General features: G+C 45.4%; 7 protein-coding genes and 1 pseudogene across 8 annotated transcripts; 4 read left to right on the top strand and 4 right to left on the bottom strand.

Annotated features, from left to right (window-relative positions):
• Positions 1-641: 641 nt before the first annotated feature.
• On the top strand, positions 642-1,577 carry GCG54_00000727 (uncharacterized protein; the record flags this gene model as incomplete). The annotated part of the gene is made up of 1 exon (XM_045400860.1): positions 642-1,577. One exon carries the CDS (start codon positions 642-644, stop codon positions 1,575-1,577), a length of 936 nt encoding a protein of 311 aa, XP_045263533.1.
• A 982-nt stretch (positions 1,578-2,559) lies between these two features.
• GCG54_00000726 (uncharacterized protein) lies at positions 2,560-4,563 on the top strand (the record flags this gene model as incomplete). Its single annotated transcript, XM_045400859.1, has 1 exon — positions 2,560-4,563. One exon carries the CDS (start codon positions 2,560-2,562, stop codon positions 4,561-4,563), a length of 2,004 nt encoding a protein of 667 aa, XP_045263532.1.
• A 360-nt stretch (positions 4,564-4,923) lies between these two features.
• GCG54_00000725 (uncharacterized protein) lies at positions 4,924-5,601 on the bottom strand (the record flags this gene model as incomplete). The annotated part of the gene is made up of 1 exon (XM_045400858.1): positions 4,924-5,601. The coding sequence occupies one exon, from the start codon at positions 5,599-5,601 to the stop codon at positions 4,924-4,926; it is 678 nt and encodes a 225-aa protein (XP_045263531.1).
• Positions 5,602-7,269: 1,668 nt separating this feature from the next.
• GCG54_00000724 lies at positions 7,270-7,894 on the bottom strand (annotated as a pseudogene). The gene is made up of 3 exons: positions 7,657-7,894; positions 7,458-7,620; positions 7,270-7,410 (listed from the first exon to the last, which is right to left on the bottom strand). Coding segments are annotated over exons 1-3 (542 nt in total).
• A 3,375-nt stretch (positions 7,895-11,269) lies between these two features.
• On the bottom strand, positions 11,270-12,671 carry GCG54_00000723 (Secondary metabolism regulator laeA; the record flags this gene model as incomplete). Its single annotated transcript, XM_045400857.1, has 6 exons — positions 11,270-11,720; positions 11,772-11,857; positions 11,930-11,987; positions 12,041-12,104; positions 12,244-12,458; positions 12,490-12,671. The coding sequence occupies 6 exons, from the start codon at positions 12,669-12,671 to the stop codon at positions 11,270-11,272; spliced, it is 1,056 nt and encodes a 351-aa protein (XP_045263530.1).
• Positions 12,672-14,117: 1,446 nt separating this feature from the next.
• GCG54_00000722 (uncharacterized protein) lies at positions 14,118-14,874 on the top strand (the record flags this gene model as incomplete). The annotated part of the gene is made up of 2 exons (XM_045400856.1): positions 14,118-14,395; positions 14,469-14,874. 2 exons carry the CDS (start codon positions 14,118-14,120, stop codon positions 14,872-14,874), a joined length of 684 nt encoding a protein of 227 aa, XP_045263529.1.
• Positions 14,875-17,263: 2,389 nt separating this feature from the next.
• Positions 17,264-17,824, top strand: GCG54_00000721 (uncharacterized protein; the record flags this gene model as incomplete). Its single annotated transcript, XM_045400855.1, has 2 exons — positions 17,264-17,569; positions 17,630-17,824. 2 exons carry the CDS (start codon positions 17,264-17,266, stop codon positions 17,822-17,824), a joined length of 501 nt encoding a protein of 166 aa, XP_045263528.1.
• A 295-nt stretch (positions 17,825-18,119) lies between these two features.
• GCG54_00000720 (Beta-glucuronidase) lies at positions 18,120-19,934 on the bottom strand (the record flags this gene model as incomplete). Its single annotated transcript, XM_045400854.1, has 1 exon — positions 18,120-19,934. One exon carries the CDS (start codon positions 19,932-19,934, stop codon positions 18,120-18,122), a length of 1,815 nt encoding a protein of 604 aa, XP_045263527.1.
• Positions 19,935-25,824: the final 5,890 nt, after the last annotated feature.

Below are 25,824 nucleotides of genomic sequence, written 5' to 3'. Positions count from 1 at the left end.
TATTAACGTCTAGCGACGATTTGCCACCAAGTTCTCGGCAGCTTCCAGATCTGGCCAATATTGATTCAAATCTGACATCAGCTAGCCCAACCCGCATCCATTGGCCCGGTCTGGCATTCTTGCCTTCTTCTTCGGCGCATAATCTTCAGTGTGTGGGGCAAGACCGAAAGGTTCCTAGTGTATGGGCTCGAGGGAGGAAGTCCTTTGGTTACGAGATACTAGTCTCAACCTCGCCTATTCATCACCCCTGGCAAGTCTCAGCAACTTGAAATCTGTGTATCGTGCCCTCAAAAGTTTCGAAAAATAGCTGAATTACTTGAAGAAATTCATTGGAGCTACACATCAATAGATCAAATGACACCACGTAGATGAGACTTCACCTCACGAGGCGTTCGTTGTTCGCCAGGCCAAGCGGTAGTCTTAGACACTCAGCCGAGGGTGTGTCAAACCATCAGTCCACACTTACAGGGAGCCGTTCTAGCCCGCTCTAGCCAAGTAATAAGTCGTAAAGCTGACCTTGACAGAAAACTGCTGCCTAGCCACCTCACACTATAAAAGTCCGGATCTCTAGGACTGTGACAAGTTTTAGTGATTGGGCCGAGCCATCAACACTTTCATCATCACAATCAGGTTCTCCAGCAATGAGGTCTTTCCTGTCATTAGCCGCCCTCGTGGCCTCTGCAAGAGCTGCCGTCGATATCCTCTTACCTCTATATGTCTACCCCATCAACGACCTTGTGAAGCCATACGACGGAACCGTTGATTGGACAGCCGCCATCGCAGCCATCGACGCCCATCCAGATCTGACTTTCAACGTCATCATCAACCCACTTAGCGGCCCGCCTTTCGCCAGCGAAGCCGGCATCAAGATCGACTGGGCCAAGTGGATCGGCCAAATCAACCAGCGCCCTAACACTGTGACCTTGGGTTACATCTCGACCCTTGGAACCGTACAGACCAACCCCCGTGAAATATCGGTTGTCAAGCAAGGTGTCGATACGTATGCTGCTTGGACGACGGCAGATGGTTGGGATGGCGTCTCGTACGATATTCACATCGACGGTATCTTCTTTGACGAAGTCAACACCGACCCAGCTCAACTCGACTACTACACTCAAGTGTCAAACTATGCGAAGGCCGAGACTGGCATCGTCGTCTTGAACCCTGGCGTTCCGGTCAATACCGCCAGCTACTCGCTCTACGATGTCGCCGATGCCATCTTATCTATCGAGACTTGCTACACCAGCGATCCGAATGCGCCGCAGGACCGATGCCCGAGTGGCACTTACATCCCCTTCACGCCTGCGTCATTGAGTGCCTTGCCCTCTGGAGCTGCTCAGAAAGCCAAGTCTGCCGTAGTCGTTCACGACTTCTTTGACGACTGGGAGCCGTACCAGCCTGCTCCGCTGTCTACATTGCAGACCGACATCAACGCCATCGTGGCACAGGGTGTGCACAGCTTGTACATCACGCAATGGGGCTACAATGAGAGCTTCACTCGAGAGCCCGCTAGTGTGGGGACTGTGTCGAATTTGTTGGCTTTGGCTCAGGGTCTATCTTCTGGTCAACCGCTATGAACGGGTTTGACTGTTTCGATAGTTCATAGTCCCGAAAGCAACAGGTTCAAGGAAACTGCGATCCGAAGTGTGGCTAGACTTTTATGAGTTGGCTTCAGGGCGTTGACTCTCAGCATTTACAGAACCATTTCGTTAGAGAAGAGCGCTATAGAGAACTTCCTACTGCGCCGAGCTATGAAATATGACCAGTACTTCCTCCCGCTCGAGTGACCTGTTGTATGAATGCAATCGAATGATGATGGACTGATTCGAGGGAGTCAAAGCTGTGCAGTCTGCTTAAAATTGCGTTCTTCCAAGCAGCCTCTGGAGCCCTCGAAGACCCTGTCGTGACTTTCAGCTATGTATCGCACCGGCTTGCAGGAGCTGAAGCCGAATCCTTGGACTTGTCTTTAGTATGGTGGTGAGCATATATGTTCACTTGGGCATTAGATGCGTCACAGAATTAACAAGACTGGTGTTCGCATGAAATCGAGAGCCAAAAGATGTGAAGGAAAGTGTACCTTTTTATGGTAAAATATTGTTGTAATACAACAGAAATAGGTCTCACCACGCGTTGGTGCGCCCTCATTTGCTAGTATTAACGGCGCTCATGCGAAGACTGCCTTACTTCAGCACAGCTACCCAATGGGTTTCTCAGCATATTTATAAATACGCCTTTCGCGTTTCGAAGCACATGCTGTGCATACCAAAGACTCAGCTGCCAAGCCTGGGCTGCATATGCGCACAAGGCAGAAATACACCCTTCCTATGAGACAATCAGGCAGCATGCGACACAGCCTATCTGCGATTTTAGCGCAGAGAACATTCCTCGCCGAGAGTACCCCTCTTTTTCAAGTCAAGCGCTTTCTCAAAACTGACACCTCAAGCTCCCTTTTCGCCAAAGCTTCCAATTCTTTCACCTACCATATGACCAACGGTCGACTCTCCCGCTCGTCAAGCGCTGAGCCCCAGTATACCTGTCGTTCATTGAAGACTTGGCGTCATGGCTTATCTCTCACAAGACTCTGATTTACCTAGAGAATCAAGCCTCAACAGACAAGGGACCGATACCGCCCCGTCTATATTGGATGACCATCAGAACGACCCAACCGGGAGCCTCATAAGCAAAGACAGCTCCGACAAGAGGACTCAAATCGCGGATGCTGAGGATGCACGTGGTCTTAGGAGAAGAGACTCTGCCAGCACCGTCCATCAATTCCTTCTTGACGCCCTCCTCATAATGCCTTCGATATGTTTCATCATTTACGGAATGATGGCTCTGCAGAATAACGGCCGGCCGATCAACGAGGACCCGGTTCCAGCCTTACTCATGGCCGCCACATATAGCCCAACAATCTTTCCTATCGCATTTGCCGCTGTTGCTGCGAATCTGCTGAAGGCTGCAGCCGGCTGGAAGATGGAGCGAGGCGTCACGGTACTGAGTCTAGAATACCTCCTTAGCTGCCGCTCCGTTTTTAGTGCGGTAACGACACCTTTATCTTTACGGCGTGCGAACATCCTAATGCCGTTTCTCGTCGCTCTCTGGGCGATGTCGCCTCTAGGAGGCCAGGCGGCTCTTCGTATAATGGGCATGATCCCTTCACAGATATCAGAGTCACAACCATTCGAATACCTCGAGTTCATGTCCGTCTTTCCACATTCAGGTCCTTTGGGCTCGTCTGGGTCCAGTCTCATGCCCTCAATCCAAGGGACCTTTATCTCAGCTTTATCTAGTCCCGAGGAGGTCAAAACAGGCCCCCGAGATGCGTTCGGGAACGTCAAGATTCCAATGCTTGAACACTATCCACAGACAACGACAGCTGATGCCGATGGCTGGTACAGCACAAGTCCCAATGGTTCTGATACGATTTGGTCTGCAATTATGGGCATTCCTGTTGCAACAAAGGGCGGGTTCTCTCAGGGGCAGAACTATTCTTTCGCCATCAACACTTCATATATGACCGCCCACTGCTCCTTACATCGCGTACAAGCAGTGGACTTCAAAAGCTGGTACAACTACATGTATAAAACTGGGATATACAACACTGGCAGGGTTCTCATGATCAGGTCTGCCGAAGCTCGCACGATGTTCAGCAAAACCCCCATGGATCTCATTCTCGAGGCTTGGTATTATCCGAATGAAACAGTCACCAATGCTACGTGTGTTCTTACAACGATGCATGCTGAAGTTGATGTAGCTTGTCAGGGGTCTCTTTGTGGTGCTCGACGCATTAGACGAATTGAGAAGCCGGAGAATATGACAGTGAGGACGGTATTGGATGGCATTGCAGGGGAAGGAACAGATAAATACGTTCCGTTGGGGGTTTTCAACGCATTCATGGAAACGTTCATCCGGATTACTCAAACACCATGGGAGGCCAAGGGCGCGGGAATGAACAAACCATTCCCTTCACCATTAGAGACCTACTTCACCCATCCGAATGCCCCCTTTTCCGCTCCAGGTATCGGCAATTGGAATGGAACGGATATCTACGAAGTCGGGGATGCGGTATTCTCGCAAAGACTTTCTCAGCTTCTCAACACCTTCTGGCTTTCTTCGGTGGCGTCCCTGAATATTTCGGGGAACTTCAACTTTCAGACGCACAGGATGCTTTTAGGAGTTGAGAACACCATCGTTCAAAACGTTACGGGTACAAAAACGCCAGATCAATTAGTGATGCGGGTTAACGGGCTTTGGATTTCAATATTGTTCATTGCCTCGGCCGTTATGCTAGCTTCAGGTGTCGCGGCTAGCGTCTTTGGCTGTCTCAGGCGGGGTCCCGATGTCCTCGACCGAGCTACATTTTTTCTAAGGGACAGTCCACATGTTAATCTGGCTCAACAGAGCTCACTGGAAGACGGGATTAGTCAGGTCAAAAGGACGAAAAGCCTGCGTGTTTGCGTTGGCGATATCAGGCCTACGGAAGAAACTGGTTACGTCGCATTCGGAACAGTCGGAGAGGCCATGCCGTTGAGCTGGCAGGAAAAGGAGAGGCGTTATGCGTGAGACTTGGGCCGGGCACCTCGAATTGGTATTCAAATAATGAGGTGTATTACTTGTCCGTCACAAAAGCTTGAGAGTACAGTTAGGATCTACCCAATCAGTTTATTGATGGGGAATGAGATTTGCTGGCCGGACATTGTCCTCTACAAGTGCAATGATAGCGTACCTAGTACTTCTCTAACGACGACAGTAGTAGAGAAAACGAAAGGGGTAGAGATAATGATAACAACGATGAACGACGACGATGGCAACGACGAAAGGGAGTACACAGGAAATATAAGACAATTGTTTTAGCTGAGGATATGCGGATTACACGCGTGTGTGGAAACGGCCCGGACTGCAAAGCTCTGAGGAGTGTAGTGCCTACTTGAGGCTTCTTATGTTCGCGATGACCCGTTCATAATCTTCCACCGCCCTTCCTTTCCTCAGCATAAAGTCCTGGGTGACAAGCACTCCGCTGGGCGTCCTGAACTCCATGTAGTCCACCGGCTCGAACCCGTACTTCTCATAGACCGCCTTCGCCTTGGACATAGACTCCAGAAACGCTATCGAGCCCCCTTCATCGGCCTTTTCACATCCCCATCGCAGCAACGGCGTCGCCGCACCCTTCCCTTGGTGTTCTTTGCGGCAAACAATGAGTTCGAGATACCAGTGCCTCACATCACCAAGGATAGCCGCATGCTTCCTTCCAATACCGCCGAAGAACTCGTTTGCAAAGTCCGGGTTGCCCTCCTGTGGCCAAACGTCTTGCGGCGGCGGCGGCTCCACATTCACTTCGCCGTCCTTAGCCGGGTGCACCCATTTCGCCCAGGCAATGACGAGATCCGGGTCTTCCACGTTATCAGAGTCCGTGACGACGAACACGCTACATCGCGGGTCTGTCGCTTCATCAGCGAAGGCTTTGAGGAGAAAGTCGTGACACTCCTGCGAGCTTGCTGGAAAGCATGTTGCGGCGACGGGGTTGTCGCTGAAAGCGGACAGATAGACGGCGGTTAGGGCCGGCCCGTCCGCGGTTGTTGCGGGGCGCATTTTCAGCGGCATCTTGGGCGGTAGTGACAGGCCGTTGGAAAAGGCGGCGGTCTGGGGAAAGTCAGGTGCTTGTCTCGGCTTCAATTCCGAAGAGGACAACCTTGATCAAGGGAAGGGGTGGGCGAAGTTGAATGGAGTTTGATGTTGTGATAACGTGGACAATGCGCTTCTTTGTCCACGTACGAATTCAACATCGGCGCAAGTAGCTGCTGCTTTTGGTTTGGACCGCGGGTACTGCAGCCATTTTGGAAAGTTTAGTGCCGGGCAGCTTCATGCTCAGCTGGAGCGGTCAAACAATCCGATTACGGGTGCATCGCGTGAGTCAACCAGGCAGTCAATAAGTAGGTAAGGAAACAAGCACGCACATACTGCGCCATTAGAAAAGGACATTGCCCTGAAATATGCTTCCAAAATGCGCTGAAGTCTCCGATGCGGGGGGTTCGAATGTAACACGCAAAAAAGAACACAAAAACGACAGACAACCTAACAGAGATGCATGCCATCTGAAATCCGCCAAAACAGAGCCATAGGACCGCGTACTGAACTTGAATTAGGTTCATTTAACTCATGATTACCTACGTGTGTGCGTCGCTCCGAGAGATTGTCACGTTGTTGTGCGGCCATCCAATCTAGGGTGGACCAAGATGGACCCTTCGGTTACACGCGGCTCACAACAGCCCAGGAGTATTATTCTGCGATAAGATCGATGGTAAGCACGGCGAAGTGCCAGAGTGGTGAATGGGATTGACTCGAATTACCACCGATATCAATTGGCTTCGGCCGCGCAAGTTCGAATCTTGTCTTCGTCGATATGTTTTGCTGTTTTGCTACCCTTTTCATGTCGCAAGCCGAAGTAGACGTTTGCAACAAAGCACAGTCACCAGACAGCTACTGGAATTGTGCCTTCATTGGATGTCCTTTTGAAGTAAAGTGATGTTGCGTGGCGGCCAGTCTGACTCGGTTGTGGAGAATGGTGCGGTGCATTTATGATGAGGTGTCTGGCGCACGCCTCAACAACCTCGACCTTACAAGACGCCCACGCTATTAGCGAGGCCTTCCCCTTCCAGGTGGACACACCTCGGTTAGCGGAGTGCCATCATCCATGCAGTAGTCGGTTTGTCCAATACATGCTGTGCAGTATTGAACCCACCCTCAGAACACCCATCATCGGCGAATCTGAAATTTTCTACTATTTCCACTTCGAATAGAGTATCTTAAGAGCTGTTCATATGGTCTTAGGTCAAACACCGCCCGATCGAAAGAAATGAAGTCTTGATTGCCTATACATTATTGGGTCGACAGACTACCTTACCCTCCGTATATTCAGGCAAATGGGTACCTTTAGCAGACGTGCGGGCTTGAGGATACCTTGGCATCGTCACACGTCCTCTGTGGTTTGATCTGCAGTCTTTCACTCATGATGAACAATGCTTCACGCACTATGACATCGTCACGTTATAGCCTCTAGGCGTGTTGTAGGTACAGGAAGGTTTGAGAGTTCCAGAAAGACCGATGCCTGTGTATTCTTACTCTTCGTCTGACTCTTCCAACTGATCTTCCGGCTTCTGTCCGTATACAGCATGGCTATCGACATATTAGCGCCTCCATCACAAGCGAAATGGTCATCGACAATGATTGGTCGAGTTAACCTATTGCTATCAATTCGCTTGAAAACAGAGGTCAACACTCACAAATACCAATCCCAGTACCAATGTCAAGTATTCTCTGAATCTTGTCTTTCTCAAGCGGGGCTAGAAAGAGTCGGTTTCCAATTGCCTTCACTGCCATGGCATGGGTCACCTGCAAGCGCTCCATCTCCAACTGTAATCATCAGGAGTGTGCGATTCCTTATTGCAATGATAACCTACATCATCGTTCGGAAGTACGTAGGCTACTCTGGGGCTAGGAACTCGCGCAGTGACCATGTCTCTCAACCGATACTCACCTCCCCGGCGAAAAGCATGATATCTTCGTCCATAGTCAACTGGGTAGTCAACGATGCTCGATGGAAGCGATTTTGTGTATGTGGTACTGAGACGATCAGCGAAAGAAATTATTTATATTAACCAAGCGCGCTTGCATTTGCTCGTCGATAGAAGAGCCGTCGTCATCCTGTAGCCATAAGAATTTTGGTTGACAGCATCCAGTGTGGGGATGCACTTACGACGGCATCATCAACCTCGAGCGGTGCTGGCTCAAGTGTCGAAAGTTCATTTGGCGCCGGGGTTGTCCCTATCTCGGAAGTAGGGAGATCAGCCGCAGACGCCTGGTTTTGCGCGGGCGAAGGTTCGTAGGTGATTCCCATGCTTGAGGCGTAACTTTACAGTTCTGAATTTGAAAGATTACACCACTTCTTTGCTGGAGCAGTCAATGTGAATGAGAAAGAGAGAAGCAAGCCAGAGATCAGCAATTGGGAAGACAGTTCTTTTGAGCATGGCGGTTTCTCAACCAACGCATCGACTGACAAACCCGCCGTTGGAACGGCGTAAGACCTGCCCAAACACAAAACAATCTGCCTGCACCATTAAAGCCAGGGTTGGCGTTTAAGACCAATGAGAAGGGGTTTCATGCAAGTTGTTTTCAACCTGAACGTCGATTGGGCAACACGTCCGCTCGACAGCGCAACTTCCCCTCTTCGCCAAGGTTATGTGCGTATTGGCCGACGTAGGTTCCATGGTCGTGTCGGAGTTGATGCCCGCCCTCGCGGTCTATCGCGGTCTGATATTGCTCCGCTTCTATCACCAGGTTTACATGTTCTGACATCTTCAATTCACCGGTTGCGAGCAGAACTCAGGATAACGTGCTATTTTGGTTCTCTGATTGAGTAACGTGACAATAGTTGGAACCCTACGTGGTCGAATAACCCACATATGTCGAACGCATTGCTTTGGCCGGGCTCTTGACAGTTTAAGCATGGTTTCTGACAATGAGATTCATCGACGCTCCCCAAAAGAAGAATCAAGGGAAAAGCCCTCCTCAGGTGCATGTTTGGCTTAGCATTCAGTGGTCTCAAATGCTCCTGTGGTGAAAGTCCCCGCACCAGTGGTGTCCAGGCGAAGGAATGTTCTGTCCGGGACAGACCCCAGCGAGTTGTAACCAACTTGAACGGAGAAGTTGTTACCGTCCCGCAAGTTTTGAACACCGACAGTCGCACTCTCACCCTTGTCGTACGTGGTGTAGTAACGGTACGTGACAATGCCAGGCTGGGCCTCCTCAAAGGTGACGGTGAAGTGGTAGAATTGACTCGGCTCGGCGTAGTGCTCGGTTACCCACTCGAAGGTAACGTTGCGGCTGCCGGTGTTTGAACCAAAGATCTGGTATTGGACGACTTGGCTCGGAGACTGGACGTACAGGTCATCCCAGAATGGCAAAATGGAAACGTCCGGGAGTCCACTGAAGGCACTTGGAAGTGGCTGGTTGTTGTAAGCCGTAGAGCCCGCGTAAAGCGAGAGAAACCCGTTGCTGCTGACATAGACGGTCGTCTCATAAGATCCGAAAACGCCAATGGGGAAGGGCAGTAAGGCGCTTGAGAAAACATCGTCGCCATCAGAGATCAGAGAGGTGGGACTGGGCAAGATGGGAGTAGGAGTGCAGGTGCTGCCGGTGCTGACCGTAGTGCTGTCGGCGGATGGAGTAGTAGAGGACGAGGACTCGACAGGCGTAGCGGAACTGGAAGATGTGGTCTCGATGGTTGAAAATCCTGTGCTACTCGACGTGTCTGTGGACGTAGGGGAGGCCTCTGTGGATGTCGTCTCGGCAGTCGATGCCTCAGTAGACGATACCTCGGTAGAGGAAGTCTCCACAGACGACTCTACAGACGACGCTGATGTGATTGTGGATGTCCGAGTCGACGAAGATACTTGAGTGATGGTGACAAAAGACGAGGAGCTCTCGGCCACCGAAGAGCTCTCTACAACCGAAGAGCTGACAACAGCCGAGGAGCTCTGAGCACTGCGGGTGACTGTAACAATCGGAGTCGCCGCCGTGACAGTGACGGTGGTAGGCAAGACGCCAGAGAAACACTGACAAGCCGACCAATACGCGGATGCATCGGCGCAAGCGCTCGCGTAGGCGGGGACGGCGCCGGTGATGACGGGAGCTGCCTGCCGGGGCGCGTGAACATTTCTGCGAGCAACTGGGTTCGCAGTGACAGTCACAGACCTTTACTTGACATTAGCGTGTGTCATAAGAACGCAGAATCAAGTGTTGTAGCGGGGGCTGAACGACGAGACGTACCCGGGAGTGACGGTGACTGTGGTGGATACGAAAGCCTCACACAAAGACTGTCGGGCTGCAAAGGGAGGGCTCTGCCGGGCTGTTCCAGCGACGGCGCGACCGCAGTTGTTGTTGCAAATGACCGCGGACACAAGCGAGGGAGTGCCAAGTAAGGCTACGATGACCGTAAAGGTCTTCATGATGGTGCAAAAGAATGGATGAATGTCAAGATGTAAAGAACTGTAAGTTGATACGTGAGCGAGTAAGCCGAAAGCCTGCGTGTAGATGGATTGATGAAGGGAGAAATAAGGGTGAGATGATCTCCCTTTAAATAGCTTATCCACGGAAGCACTCTCTGGCCGTGATCTTTTGGCCGATTTTGCTCGGCCAGGGATGGGGACATTGAGCAACACGACAGAATGCTCGAGCCTTACGGCTGAATCGACATGCGTCGCGCTGCCCCCGAAACATCCTGGTCAAGGGCTAGCTGAGGATTCATAGTTGGATCAAATCAGTCCCAAAGGGTCGGTTTACCTTCATTTCGGAGACTTCAAGTCCAGCTACCTACGCGTCCAAGAGGAATCAAAAATGCGTCTAGCTTTCAGCCCTGCGAAGCCCGATGCCACGATGATTGACACATGCTAATGGTTCCACCAATCTAGCGGAGCGACCCGAATAACCTTAAACATGACCACGCAAATAAAGCAGGTTTCTCGGCGAGTCTCTGGATTTCGGTGTTGAAAGCTGTGGCTTTCTAAGGGGGCGGCTGAAAGCACCTCCTAGTCTTAGCCTCCGTCAACATGGGTCGAGTCTGCATTCTTCGACGCTTCCCTGAAACGGTCCATGGTCTCCTATGCAATGCCACACCACGGAGAACCATATGATGGAAAATCAGTCACGTATGTTGAGGCTTTTCTGATGTCGGAGAACGAAGCTGAGAAAGTAAAGCTGCCGTCTTCGATCAACTAATCGAACGCGCCGCCTCTGGAACTTGTTGATATATTGTCGGTATGGAAGAAAAATGAGGCCAGAATGGGTTATAGATGGGCCTTTTGGTGGCGGACACCAAATTCCACAGGTATCAGCTCAGCTAATCCAAGCACCATTCAGCAGAATAGAGGACATATTCTGTGTTTGTGAATGGACCTTGAAGATGGTGTTCTGAAAAGCTGAGCCCTGTAAGGCTGTGTATGACTTCAAGACATTAGCTCCGCAAGAGTCAAATACCCCTTTTTTTGCGGAGATCATGACCTCTTCTCTGCATACCTATCTAAAGAGCAAATGAGGGTATTTCCAGCATGAAGATAAATACAACGAAAGGATCCGGTTATCCTCCAGCTTTACAATTGCGATTATCAAGATTTTGGTCATTTTCAATGTTTGAACCTAAAAATGAACACTCATGATGTGGAAGACCGAACGGAAGTGCCCGTGATATTGATATCGATAAGTGAATATTCCATCGCTATGCCGCCTTTTGCCCAACCCAAGAACAAAACACCATGTATGTATGCACGCTATCATCATTCAATGCCTCTCTCACTTGTGCCAGGAACCCCTGGATCTGAGTCTCCGTCATTCCCAAGCTTGAGAACGGTTTCACGCCTGCTGCTCCCAGAAAATCTGCGCACACCTGACGCATTTGCCTTCCCACGTGCTCCTGCAATTCGTTGTCGTGAGCCCAGGGGCCGATTGGTATCCTGTACGTCCTGCACTGCACATTTATAAACCCAGCTTGGTGCAAGAGTTCTCCCGTTCTTGCTGCTATTCGAAGGTCACATGCAGCTCGCTGCTGGGCCGTCTGCAAATGTGCCCAGAATTCGGTGACCGGAAATTCGTCCGGCATTGTGCCATCATCACATGACAAGACGGAATTAAAGTCTTGGGTTTCTATCCAGCCCCCTGGCTTTAAGTGACTGATGACTATTGTTAGATGTGGGGGTGATGAAGTGATTGGGTAAACTCACTTGTACGCCTTATCCAGTATCATTGAAGCATCGGCTATATAGGGAAGGAAGTCTCGCGCATGAATAAAATCGAAGTCGTTGCTTATCTGATGAAACATGACATGAGAGAAGGCTCGCGACATGATATTGGTTAACTCTCGTCAACGTTAGGTACTCACAGGATCTACCCACTCGTCTCCAATGTCGTCTATTAAAAAGTCCACATTTCCTGGAATCCTAAAAAGTGTGAGTGGCTGTCCTCATACAAGTATTGGCCAGATATTACTTACATATCTGGTTGTATTGGAGACAAATCTACGGCGACGACCTGCGCCCCAGGATATGTGTCGGCGACTAGATTGGACAAAATTAGTCCCAAGATGCGACAGAACATCAATGAAGACTCTTATTACCTTCAATCGCCCAGATGCCTGCAGTGATATTGAATGTCAGCTCATGTCGCAAACACTTCACCCGTTTTGCTCTCACTTACCTACGCCGGTGCCTAAATCGAGAATCTTTTGCGGGTGGCTCCCGATCGGCGCATGGAACCGTCGACCCTCGGTCACACGCGTAATCATCTCATGCTTCAGATATTCTCTTCCCTGCTCGACCATGTCGTTCGGAAAGGGGTATTTCCCATCTCTGTAGCGGTGATATCTGTTGGCTTCCATCAGCTCGAAGACTCCAGGCAACAGGCGGTGAAGTCTGAACGTGCGCCGAATGGGAATATTCGTACCGTCTGCCTCCGTAATGAACATGGTTCTTTATTGACGAAGTCATAGACTTCCACCCATCCGGCTCCGCGCTGAAGAGGAGGTAGTCGTCATCGTCGCCGATGCCCTCGTCGTCGGCGGGTGAGTTATTTGCAGTAGCGTGATGTGGCGAGTGGTGTCTCTGATTGACGGCAGAGGAGGACATGCTCTCGTCGCGAGTTTGAGACTAGCCAGAAAACAGTACGAAAAAAAGTAAAGAGCCCAGGGCCCCGGGGAAGAAGAGTGGTTTGACGAAGTTGGGGCAGCGGTGGAGCTTCTAGAGGAGAGCGGGCAAATGCGACGGAGAGGCAAGCTTTCATCATGAGTCGGGAGGACGGGACGCGCCGAGCCTCTCCACTGCTAAGCGCTTCGGGCCCAACAAGAGAAATGTCACGCGACCTGCAGCCCTGATTGGTTATGCCTCATCTATCTGATGGGGCATAGCCCACTCGCCTCCTCACGCCTGCCAGTTTTTCCCAAGGCTGCTCGCCGCATGTTGGTCCCAGTGGGTGGCGCGAGCCGACATTCCGTCACTGGCGGTGCTCCCTTTTTTGACGCGCAAACACGCAAAATTCGTGTTGGTGCCAATGTGGGTGGGAGCATACCACCCCGGTGTGGACACGGCAAGGTGGTGTAGCAATCTTGTCCTGACAAATGTATGGGGGTTTGCTGTAGCTGCAACGTGTCTGGCCTGTCAATTTCAAATTGCAACGGGCCCTTCCGTTGGCCGCATTCACCCATGCTTGACACTCCCGAACGAACCGATTGCAGAGATGGAAGCACGCTCTACTCTAGTGTAGCCCATGAGCGGGACCAAGCACCGATTTCCTCGGGGCCGGGACGGTGGCCCCGCCGCGGCGGACGGTCCCCGTGGGCCGCCGAAGTCGCCGGGCTTATGCACCGAGGATCCGGACAGACCACCGTTACGGCTATCCGTATGGTGTGCTCAAAGGAAGGGCCCAACGTCTGACACCAGTTTCACCGCCATCACCAGAGTTTTCTTCAACATTTGATCCCGGTAGCCTATGAGCGGCACAGCTCGCTGAAATGTGACGCGGAGAGTCATTTCTGGCCCCCTGGCCAATAGTCTCTCGTGGCGCAGCTTTGGCGAGATTGCTCCAACCTCAGAATTACAGAGGGGAATTCCTTGGCATGCAGCCTGTTTTTGTGTTTGTTCAGCGTGTTGGACCAACATGCTGCACCTACTGCAGAGCGCCAACACCACTGCAGTCTTCCAACAACACCAACACCGGGCGGCAACACAGCCCAGAATGTTCGGTCTTCCACGCGACTTTTCTTACTGCATCATCACTAACTGCATAGAGCCAACCAACCGTGCCTGCCTGGATGAACAGCGCCAATCAACTTCCTCGCCGTTTGACAGATCGGGGCGGAGCACGAGGCCTCCATTCCGCCCCGGGCGGGAGGACATTCAGAGAGGGCAGAGGACCGAAAACGCTACTGTCCCGGGCGCTCATCTAATGCCAAAGGACCTAGAGATAAGCATAAGATATAACGGCATCATCGTCTGGTAGCACGTCCCAAGCTGTGAATGTCGGAACGTCCAACGCAAAAGATAAAGAAACTGAAACTGCTGTGGCTGTACGAAATGATGTTTCTGCAACAACTTGTACTCCTTGCCGCCGCCGTTGGCTTCGTCAGCCCGGTCGCAGCCCAGTCGTCGACAAAGACGGAGAAGTCGACCGTGTGGCTGCCGCCGCGCTCCACACGCGCCGGCGAAAACATTTACGCGTCCGTCATCACGGCGGCTCCGTCATCGACCGAGTTCCTGTTGGCATGCACGTCAAACTTTCGATCAGCGGCGTCGTGCTCGCAGTTCAGCGGCGTGACGCTGACCTACGGCAACAGCACCATGAAGATCGGGTTCAGGTAGTACACCGCCAACTCCGTTCTAGGCAGCAGCGGGCTTCTCAAGGCAGCAAGGACTAACATACCTGAAAAGATCTGAAACATTCGACTGCACGCGAGGCTCGACGGCGAGATGCTCTGTTGGTGGCGCTAACAACGCCGCTGCCGCCGAGACAGTTCTCTCGAGCTCCGAGTCTGCCTCGTGGTCGACGGCGATCACTATCATCGCCGGTAACGATAAACTGAACAGCGCGAAGAGCAAGACATCGTCGACGTCGACAACGCCTGCATCGGCGGCGACGTCAACAGCCAATGGCGTGTGCAAGCGCGCGACGACGGGCGATGTTGACGGCGGCACCAATAGCGCGACGAAGCCCAAGACCAACCACAACAATGGCGATGATGGTTGTTCTGGCGCCAACAGCAATTTCGCTGGGCTACCAACGATCATGGCTGGTGTTGCGTTGGTTGTCGGCGTCGCCGTGACCATCTACTTGTAATGAGGGGTAAAAGTAACGCGCAAAGATCAGTGAGAAATGGCCATCAAGAGAAGAAAAAGGTTGCGAAAGAGTTTTCTCAGTTGATGAGATGATCATGGGCAGAAAAAGCGACGGGGGAATGGGATGACCATGCAGATAACAGCTCGCTGTTATTGATGGACATCCGTCCCTGATCATTTCCGTCCTCTGGCCTGGGGTCACGAGTCTGTCGCCTCTTTGGAGGATATATCCGGTTCATGTTGCGTCTGCGGATGACTTTTGGTGGTCGATATAGGCATGGTTTCAGAAGCGAGTACGACGACCAGACTATGAGTTTGTATATTGAACGAGAGTATGTATGTATGTATGCCCTAGGGATATTCTCTTTCTCTGCGCCCACATCAGGGATTCGCACGATTCAAACAATAATGACACACATATGACAACCCGCCTGGCCCCAAAAATATGCCACCCCGCAGCGCTTAACCTTCGAGGGGGCGACGAGCCGTTTCAGTGTCCCTCGGCCCCTGGGCGGGTTTTGACAGGCATTTGGGCCGTTGGAGGTGGTGGGAAAAGTACGCAAAAGGACCGGAGAAGTAGGCCAGCGCAGGGGATCCAGTATTTACGGTAGGCTCAGGCTGCACTAGCGACAGTTAAGCACCTAGCGCGTCTACCTTGTTTTCTTAGTCTCCTGGCTTCCCGAAAGTATGTTGGGGGCAAATGCGAGGTTGGTTCCTGAATCGCCAGAGACACCCTTGTTCCTCTTACTGGCCGGACCTGCGGGCGTCTTCGAATGACAGTCTTCGTCATCGGCGACTCGTTCACCGTGCTCGGGAGGACGTGTTCCCGTCCAAACATCTAAGATTGGGCTTATGCCGTGCGCGGTTGCCGACCGGATGAGGTGTTCACCTGAGTGTCAGTTGATTCAGGTGACAAGTTGTCAGAGCTGACGTCAAAGAAAGTTTCGCAACATTGGCGCAAGATGGGACGAAATGTAAGAATATTCTGCCCAGCCAAACGCGCATCAGCAGGCCCAAAGAATCTCGTCTTTCGGTCGCCGTGTTTGGGATCTCCGTGGGATCACCGACACAGGGTAGAGAGCCCACTTCAACTCGCATCTTCGCATCATCTAGGCGGTGACGAAAGCCGGTGCTAAGCCAACCGCGCCAGACCGACGTCTCCGAGGCTCTTGTGACGAGGAAAGAAGAAAAAAAGAATGGGCATGACAGATGTGGGCACGGACGAAGCTGATGCCGTCCCAATATTGTCCTCCACAGCGTCTGAAGGTTAAGCTTGGCAGTATGAGGCAAGGGTCGTGAAACCCCCCTGGTGGTGGGGAAGCTCGGAGCCTTCCCGCCAACTCAATCAACCAACAGTCGACTTCCGGAACTCTTCTTTGTTATTGACGGTCTCCGAGTGCATTTCCCATTGGGTACTACAGCCGGATCAGATTAGGAGACCCGGAACCCTGGGATGGAACAATACCGCTAAGTGTCGGAGCTCGAGGCCGACTTGGCTTGGCTTATCGCCAAGACCGTCCCTCCAAAAGGCCCCAGTTTCTCGTAGCAGCGCCTCCGTCTCAACCCCGGGCCCAATCTTTCTCCTCCTGTCGTTCATGGCAGCCACTCAGAGACCCCTTTTGCACCTTAACACAACTCCACGGAGCCTCACGAGCCTCAAAGTTGTAACGACAGGCGCCCAGGCAGGGCATCCCTGTCGCGCACGCCAGATCCGGTCGTCAGTTAGCTTCCCGATCAGGCCTAGCAGAGGCAGCCGCAACATCTTGGCAGCTTCATCGCACCCATGCGTCACGAACTCTGGAACCTCCTTCGAGGCTGGCGGGCTGACCTGCAGCCTCTGAGATGCCATGTTCGCGACCTTGACGTCTCAACCGCCCTTCCGAACCCTGCCATCCCATCTTGAGTCTATTGTCTGAATGGTGCGCGTTCAGCGGCCGCTACAACCATGGCGACTGCGACAGCTGGGGCACATCAGATCCAAGGGGAGAGGGGCCGGATGGAAGCACTTGCTCGGTTGTCTCCCCATCACGAGAACGAGGGGGCCTGCCAAAAGTGGGAAAGATGGGAGGCAAACATCCAATGATCCAATGTAACCATGCAGCTTAATCAGGCACGTAAGTGTGAACGGACAAGACGATCGTCTGAAGAACGAATCTATAAAGATCAGCTCGATCTTCCTCTAAACCGCTTCTTCTTTCCTTTCCTCATCACGCTCTACAATCATTACAACCTTGTTTGTTTTCTTCTTCTCTTCAAAACAGCTGTGCTGTCTTCAATCTCTTCCTAACGCACTTGATCATTCATTCTTCTGGGTCCGTGTCCCTCTTTTTCGTCTCTTAACTTTCGACAACTTTTTCAAAGTCACCAAAACCCCTTTCCAACCTTTCAAAATGAAGTTCTCTCTCGTCGCTGTCGGCTTCGCTGCCTTCGCCGCCGCCGCTCCCCTGGCCGCCCGCCAGAACAACGTCTTCTCCACCCAGACCTTCAACGACCTCTCCATCAGCGGCGGCACCGCCGGTACCGCCAAGCAGGAGGCTCTCGACAAGCTCTCCGGTCTCCCCACCGACCTGAGCACCGTCAGCAAGGCCGATCTGGACTTCCTCAACAGCGTCAACCAGATCGCCAACGACGCCGAGAAGGAGGCCTTCAACCCTGCCATTGAGGCCGCCACCGGCGAGGAGGCCGATGCTCTCCAGGTAAGACCTTTAGCCATCTCTGCCAGCAACCAAGGACGTCACTAACTGTACAATGAACAGCGCGGCAAGATCAAGAACAAGGTCCTCAAGCTCACCGCCACCATGCTGAAGCTGCAGGCTCAGCAGGCCCAGGGCGAGGACGTCGCCGACAAGATGGCCACCGAGCAGAAGAAGCTCGACAACAACATCAAGCAGGACGAGGATGAGGCTGGCAACGCCTCCACCGCCCTCGATTTCGAGGCCTCCACCGCATAATCGATTTAATTACCGGGAAGGCATGGGTGTTTGGGTGTGAAAGCCCATCAACACTACATGATTGGATGAAGGGGAGGAGACATTGTCGATCATGAGAAACTCACGAGATGAAAAGGGCGCTGTGTGCCGGACTCGGATGATTCGATCAAGTGCTGGCCATTGTAATGTTATTGGGGGTTGTATGGATACCAGTGTACACTCTAATAACCTTAAAAAAGAGATTAAAAACCCTTAAAACCCATGTGGCCTGTTGAAATGCATGCTTAATTCGATGGTCCTACTAATGGAGCAAGTCTCAAGAGAGAGCCTTCTTTGGCATTTCTGTCCATCTCTTCTTCAAGACATGAACCGAGCTCTTAGGTTTCCTGTCCCGCGTGAAGACTCCCTTTTTGTTTCCGTCTACGCGATGGATACCAGATGTTGTATGGAAATCCGCAAAATTCCAGACATGCTCACCTACCACGCTATCAACCCGGTCAAACACGCGATGGAACATTTCCAAGAACCTAGCTTGGTACTCCTCACTCCACGGCAAGTCGGTCACGGAATGCAGTCCAGACAGTGCCTCCGCGCCGTACTCCGTCATGATAATAGGTTTCCCGTATTTTCCCTGCCATCCCAAGAGATCATCCTCCAGCACCTTCTCCGCCGCTTCCAGATCCCCAGTCTGCGAATACCACCCGTAGTAGCGGTTCAAGCAAATAACATCGAATAGGTCCGTCACGCGGTCCTTCTCAAACGTGGCAAAGCCCATGTTCGCAAAGCACACCGGCCGCGTCGGGTCCAGCTTGCGGGTCAACGACACGAGCGGCTCCAGGTACTCGCGCGCGCCAGGCTCGGCGGAGGCCGGCTCGTTTGTGACGGTCCACATCACCACGGACGGGTGGTTCTTGTCGCGCGCCACCAGCTCTCTGAGCGCCTGCTCGTGTGCGGCCTGCGTTTTGTCGCTGCACGCTTCCGGGCAGAAGGTCGGCGGCGGCTTGAGGCCGAACATGCCCGCGATAATGCCAAGGTTCAGACCCACTGCGGCCGTCTCGTTGATGACCACGATGCCGTGGCGGTCGGCGTAGTCCAGGACCTCTTCGGCGTACGGGTAGTGAGATGTGCGGAAGGAGTTGGCGCCCATCCAGGACATGAGGTTGAAGTCGTGGATCATGTAGGCTGGATCGAAGCCCTTTCCGCGGATCGGGCTGTCCTCGTGTTTACCGAAGCCGGTGAAGTAGAAGGGGTTGCCGTTGATGAGGAAGCGGTTGCCTTCGACTTTGATTGTTCGAATACCGAAGGAGAGCTCATAGGTATCTAGCACATCGGCTGATCCAGGCACGGAGAGAATTCTGGCATGCAGTTGGTAGAGGTAGGCAGCCCCGGGTTGCCAAAGATGAGCCGACTCAATTTCGATCCGGCCTTTGGAAGTGTTTGCAGACGCCACAAGAGACCCTTGTTCGTCAAAGACCAGAATCTCAACAACGTCGTTTGTGACAGGATGCGTCGTTTCAATCTCAAAGTTGACGACTCCTTGGCTGTTATCGCCAATCTCTGTTACGACAGTGATGTCTTGAATGCGGTTTTGAGGCACTGAATATAGATACACCGATCTCGCAAGCCCGGCATAGTTGAAGAAGTCATGCTGATAATGCTGCTTTCGCTTTCCATTGGCAAGCGTCTCAATCCGCCCGGGCGGTATCGTTTCCCAAGTAAGTTCGTTGCTCACAGCCACGGTGAGCCGGAACTTCTGGCCTGGTTTGACGACGTCGGTGATGTCCGCCTCGAAGGGGGTGTATCCTCCTGGATGATCAGCGACTAGCTTCTCATCGACATAAACGCGGCCGTGGTGTGTCGCAGCGTCGAAACGTAGGAGGTAACGTTGTGCGGCCCAGCTCCGGGGGACCGTGACTTGGCGCTGGTAGTAGACCCAGCCAACATGACTGCGAATTTTCTCGTCCACGAAGATGTCATTGTAGCTGGCTGGGACTGGCACCTGCAATGTAGATGGAATCGTTTTGGCCCAGGGTGCATCCGTTTCAATGTCGACCGAGTCAGCGATGGCAAAGTTCCAGATGCCATCGAGAGACACCAGCTCTCTGGTGGAGTTGGCCTGGGGCTTGAGCATGATTGTTGATGAAGAAGACTTGGCCGATTTGTCGCTTGTATGTGGTTGCGCCCGATCGTGAACTTCCAACTGATAATGAGCAAGCACTTTTGATATGTCAAATGTAGCACCCTATTTGCCAAAACGTGAAATCTCCAAACTTCGGGTCATCCGCCAAAGTGTCGGCCGGTCGGGCTCCGATCTGCCGTTGCCGTCCCTCACTGCCGGCTTTCCCGGCCAGGATCACCCGCCACCTCGGAAGCACCCCACTTCGCCTGCCCACCATGCTTCCGTTCCGTCGGACTCACCCAAGCCCTGACTGCCAATGCCAATTGCTATATCTAGAGATAAAAGAAAGAGGCGCACTCATTTACATTTGCCTTACCCAAAACCCCTGTCAGTGCGCGATTTATTACCCCTCCACGCCACTTTTACCCATTCGTATATACTAACGCTAAAAACGTATTAATTAATACTAATTATTATAAATTATTATATAAATTAATTATTAATAGTTTTAGAAGAGCTTTCTTTTACTAGAATTTATAAGCTAATACTCTACTTATCCTTATAAAGTTAACTCCTCTTAAGTATATATCTTAAGGTACTAAAGTAAGTAAAACTATTACTAAATATATTAATTTAAGACTTATAATATTATTATTATTTATTCTATTAATATTATTAGTAAATTAATATATATTATTATAAAATCTAAGTATAAATTAACTATTAGTATTATTAATAAACCTCTTTTTATAGTATAATACTTATATAACTATATTCTATCTTCTAATAGTAGAGTATTTTAACTATATTAATACTAGAGATCTTATTACTAAACCTATCTAGGAATATAAAGTATATATAATATAGCCCTCTTACTATCTATCCTCCTTATTAGTACTATATTTAATTAAAATTATATTAATATTATAGAGTAGATAATACTAAAGCTATTAAGTAGTAAGTAATAAACTTAATTAAAGGAGTTACTACTTATCTACTACTTTAATAATAAAGTAATTATAAAGTTTATTAAGTATAATATTATAATAGTTTAGATCTATTATTAATAATAGGAGGTATCTAGAGATATACTAAAACTATATTAATTAATAAGTTCTAAGTATTATAAGATATTATTAATCTATAAGGAGGTAATCTTTAAATTCTTATATAATAAAATTAACTACTACTTTAATAAAATTTAAGCTTTTCTTATAGAAGAGTTTAATTTATCTATATCTATATTAGTAATCTCTTATTACTTTAAAAAGATTTAGTAGAAGAAGAAGAAGATTTAGTATATTACTTAGTAATAAAACTAAACTATATAAGAGGTATATATTATATTAATTTATAATTATACTACTAATATATTTATTTTTATTAATAAGAGTAGTATTAATTATTAAAGTAGTACTAAATATATAAACTAAGTATTAAAAGGTATAAGGCTATTAAAGTAAAGTATTCTAAAAAGAGGTATATAATACTATATCTTATTAGCTTTTACTATTAATAGTCTTCTTAATTATATTATTTATCTTAGATATATAAATACTAATAGCTTCTTATTTTAAATTAAGAACTTTATACTATTAAAGATAGAGGTATTTCTTAGCCTAAAGTTAGTATTAATTATAAATAATATAGCATAATATAATAAGAGATTATTAGAGGAAGCTTACTAATAATATAATATTAAATTACTATATTTACCTATATACTTATTAGACTTTAACCTTATTAAGGTGTTTTTTAGGAACCTTAAAAGTTACTTATAGAAGTAATTTATATAATTTAAATAACTTAAAGTAATAGACGCTTTCTTTACTAATTTCCTTTATAACTATACCCTTAAAGTAGCTAGTAATACTAATACTATCTTAAATTACTTTTATTACTATAGTATTTATATTAAAATAGTTAAAGATATTAGTAGAGAGGAGAGCTTACTATAAAGTTAATTTTATAGTTATAGTTATATTTAACTTTAATACTATTAAGGGCCTTTTTTACTTAAAATAATATAATATTAATATAAAAAAAATAATTTAATCTTAATAGTTAGTTAGCCTTATAATACCTTAATTATAATATATTTCTCTTTAGCTATAATATTAGAAGTATATCCTATTTATTAGATAAATTACTACTAGTTATTAAAATTAAGATCTTTATGTTATTATAAAGAAGTAGGAAAAAACCTTATTTTACTTATTAAAGCTTACTATTATTATTATTATTAAGTAATTAGGTAAAAGATATAGTAGGAGAGTAAATATAATTAGTTATTTTAGTAAGAGGATCTTATTTAGTAATACTAATAGGAAGTATTATATTTTCTACTTAAAAATTAGTTAGTTTTTAATAATATAAGGTAATAAGTATAAACTATCTTCTACTATTAAATCTATAATATACTACTTAAATAAGAACTACTTAATTTAGCCTCTAATTACCTCTATAATACTTATAGGGATATTATTCTTTTTAAACTAATCTATTAATACTTTTTAGAGAGATTTAAATTAAAAATAAGCTTATAGGATAATATTAAGAGTAATATTAAGATTAATATCCTATTTATTATCTCCTATCTCTTCTATTCTCTATAAATACTATAGATATTTATAAAGAAGTTATAATATAAACTTAATTTAAGGAATAAATAATAAGGAGGATAAAATTAATAAATCCTACTTCTTAGCTTATAGTAGTATTAATAGTAGCCTTATTAGTAATAATATTAATAATAATAACTAAATAGAAGTATAGTTATAAAAGGGAAAATTTAATAGTATATAGTTATAATATAGTAGTAATAATAAGATATTCACTTAGTTTATAATATTTAAGTGAGGGAGTAAATTAAACTTATTAGTACTACTTCTACTACTTCTACTACTTCTACTACTTCTTAACTTTAATATAATCTTATTTTATAATTTAAATTTAGTCTTAATAAAGTATCTATTATAATATAAGGTTATATTTATAATAATCTCTTCTAAAGCTTTATTAATAGTTACTAATCTTTTAACTATAGCTTCTACTTAAGTTATAAAGTATATTTTATTAATCTAAAGATATAATAGTAGCCTTATTAAAATAAAAGGTTAAGATATATAATAATTACTAATAATACTATTATAGTTATTAATATACTTAACTCCTAACTTATATCTATATATAGCTTAAATTACTTAATAAGTATCTTAGGTTAACTTCTACTTTAACTTACTAGTTAATAATAAGTTACTCTATTACCTCTATTAATATAATAGCTTACTAATATTACTAAACTTAATAAGAAGAGGTTTAATAAAGTTATTATTCTACTATAAAGTTTATAAAGTAGTATTTAGTTATAAAAGTATCTTAATAGAGTTTTAAATTAGTATTACTCTAATAGAGGGGTTTATTTAAATAGTATAAAGGTATTTAGAGGCTATAGGCTATAGTTAGGTTAAACTAATAAAAGAAGTACCTAAAAAGTAGGTATAGTATTACTATACTACTTTTATTTACTTCTTCTAAGTTCCTTCCTTTTTAGTCTTTAGTAAGTACTTACTAAATCCTTACTATAGAGAGTTCTATACTTTAGACCTATAGACCTTCCTATCTATTTAGCCTCTACTAGCTAAGCTATCCTTAAGTTCTCTAGTTAGGTATCTAGTCCTTTATAATTATCCCCCTTCTAAATATAGTAGTCTTTACTATATATCTAAGTATTATAGTTAGTTTTCTACTAGAGTCCTTCCTTTTATCTAAGTAATATTTATTAAACCTAATACTATTATCTTTATTATTTAGTAAGGTACTTATTTACTATATATTTACTTAAAGATAATAGAGCTTTTAGGGCTATAGCTATAGTAGCTAGACTATAGTTCTATCTATTAAGGCTTTTCTTTTTTTTTTAAGCCCTTTTTATACTTTCTATTTAGAGATATTCTAAAAGAATTTTATTATTTCTTTAAAGAAGAGTAGCTATCTTTAAATTATAAGTTTTATCTTTAGTATCTTACCCTTTATTTAGTAAACCTTCTCTTATATAATATCTTTATAATAATTTTATTTTTTATCCTATTATCCCCCTTCTTAATAGGCTTATTATAAGGCTATTAAATAGGTTAGATAATACTTATTACTATTAATTTACTACTCTTACTTTTTTATATATAATACCTACTATAGTGAATAACTACTATCCCTTATTATCTAAAGTTATAGCTACCTCTATAATTATTTAATAAGGCCTCTTAGCTATCTATAAAATAATAGCTTTTTTCTACTTTTAGGGTTAATTTTTTTTCTTCTTTAGTATATTATATCTATCTATAATACCTTTTATATTTTTATAAATCTTTCCTTAAACCTTTATAATATATCTATTAAACTTTCTTTTATCCTCTAATACTTTTATAATTAATATTATAAATACTAAAAACTTAATTTATTAATTTCTTAAAGAGTATAGCCTTAATAAAGAAAAGCTTAGTAATAGTAACTATTAATATAATTAAGTAAGTAGTAGTAAGCTTTATATTAGTTATATACTATAGCTCTTTAAGAATACTTAGGTTATTTATACTTACTAAAAGGATAGTAACTATATATATAAGTTATACTATCTTTATAGTATTAAGTATTATAGGGTAAATTTAGTAATTATTTAGAGAAGGTATAAGCTAACTCTTCTCTCTTTTAGATCTTAGCCTATCTTATTACTACTATTTATTTCTATTAGAACTAGATTAAGTATTATACTTATATTATTACTACTAAGTAGTACTATTAGTATAAGATCTTTTATATCTTTATAACTATAGAGTAAGGTATTAAGTTTCTCTAATATCTCTATAAGTAGTTAGTAAACCTTATTAACTTTAAACTTAGTTCTAAGAACTATAATAACTAGCTACTTACTATAAATATAGAGGAAACTACTATTTTATATACTTAAGTATACTTATAGGTTATACTTAATATAAGTTTTACTTTATAGTTAGTTTTTTCTTTTTACTTATTTAATATATTATTTATAAGTAGTTTAATAAACTAAGGATAAGGTATTAGTTAAGGAGATTATACTATAGATTAATAATATTCTTCTAGCCTACTTATATAATAAGACTTATATTTTTAACTAGGCTAAGTTCCTCAACTACTTTAGTAAAGTCCTAATAATATATCTTTTAAAAAGTAATAATTATATATTTAAGCTTCCTATATAGGATCCCTTAAAAGTCTATAGTTATTATATACTTTATAATACTTATTACTATACTTTTATATTTATTTATAAGGTTATTAATAGTAGTTTTATACCTTAGTTTAATACTTATAAGTAAGTTAGTAAGGATTTAGTAATAGCCTATTAGTATTAGGTTAATAATAAGGATATAGATATATCTTCTGAAAATAGTAATAATAACTCTAATAGTACCTCTAGAAGTAGAGGTTAAGGTAGTAATAGTAGTACTACTAGTAAGAGCTTAGAGAGTAAGAGTAATAATAAGAGTAGTAAGGAAAATAGTAATAGTAGTAATAATAATAGTAATAATAATAGTAGTAATAGTAATAGTAATAGTAATAGTAATAGTAATAGTAATAATAATAGTAATAGTAATAATAATAATAATAAATAATAGTAATATTAGTTAAAGTTTAGTAAATATATAATAGGATTTCTATAGGAGTATAAAGTTAAATACTTATTATTTCTAATTACTTTCACTAAGAGGTCTAAGGGGCTTCTCTAGTATTCTAAACTATTCTATAGTTAATTAACTTTTCTTATTATACTATACTACTTATTATCCTACTTATAATATAATTTATACTACTACTTCTTAAATCTAATAAGGATTTAAGTAGTATTTACTAAATATTCTTTAAG

The sequence above is a fragment of the Colletotrichum gloeosporioides genome (genome assembly GCF_011800055.1).
Source record: "Colletotrichum gloeosporioides strain Lc1 chromosome Unknown consensus_50, whole genome shotgun sequence".
NCBI lineage: Eukaryota > Fungi > Ascomycota > Sordariomycetes > Glomerellales > Glomerellaceae > Colletotrichum > Colletotrichum gloeosporioides.
This window is presented reverse-complemented; position numbering and strand designations above follow the sequence as displayed.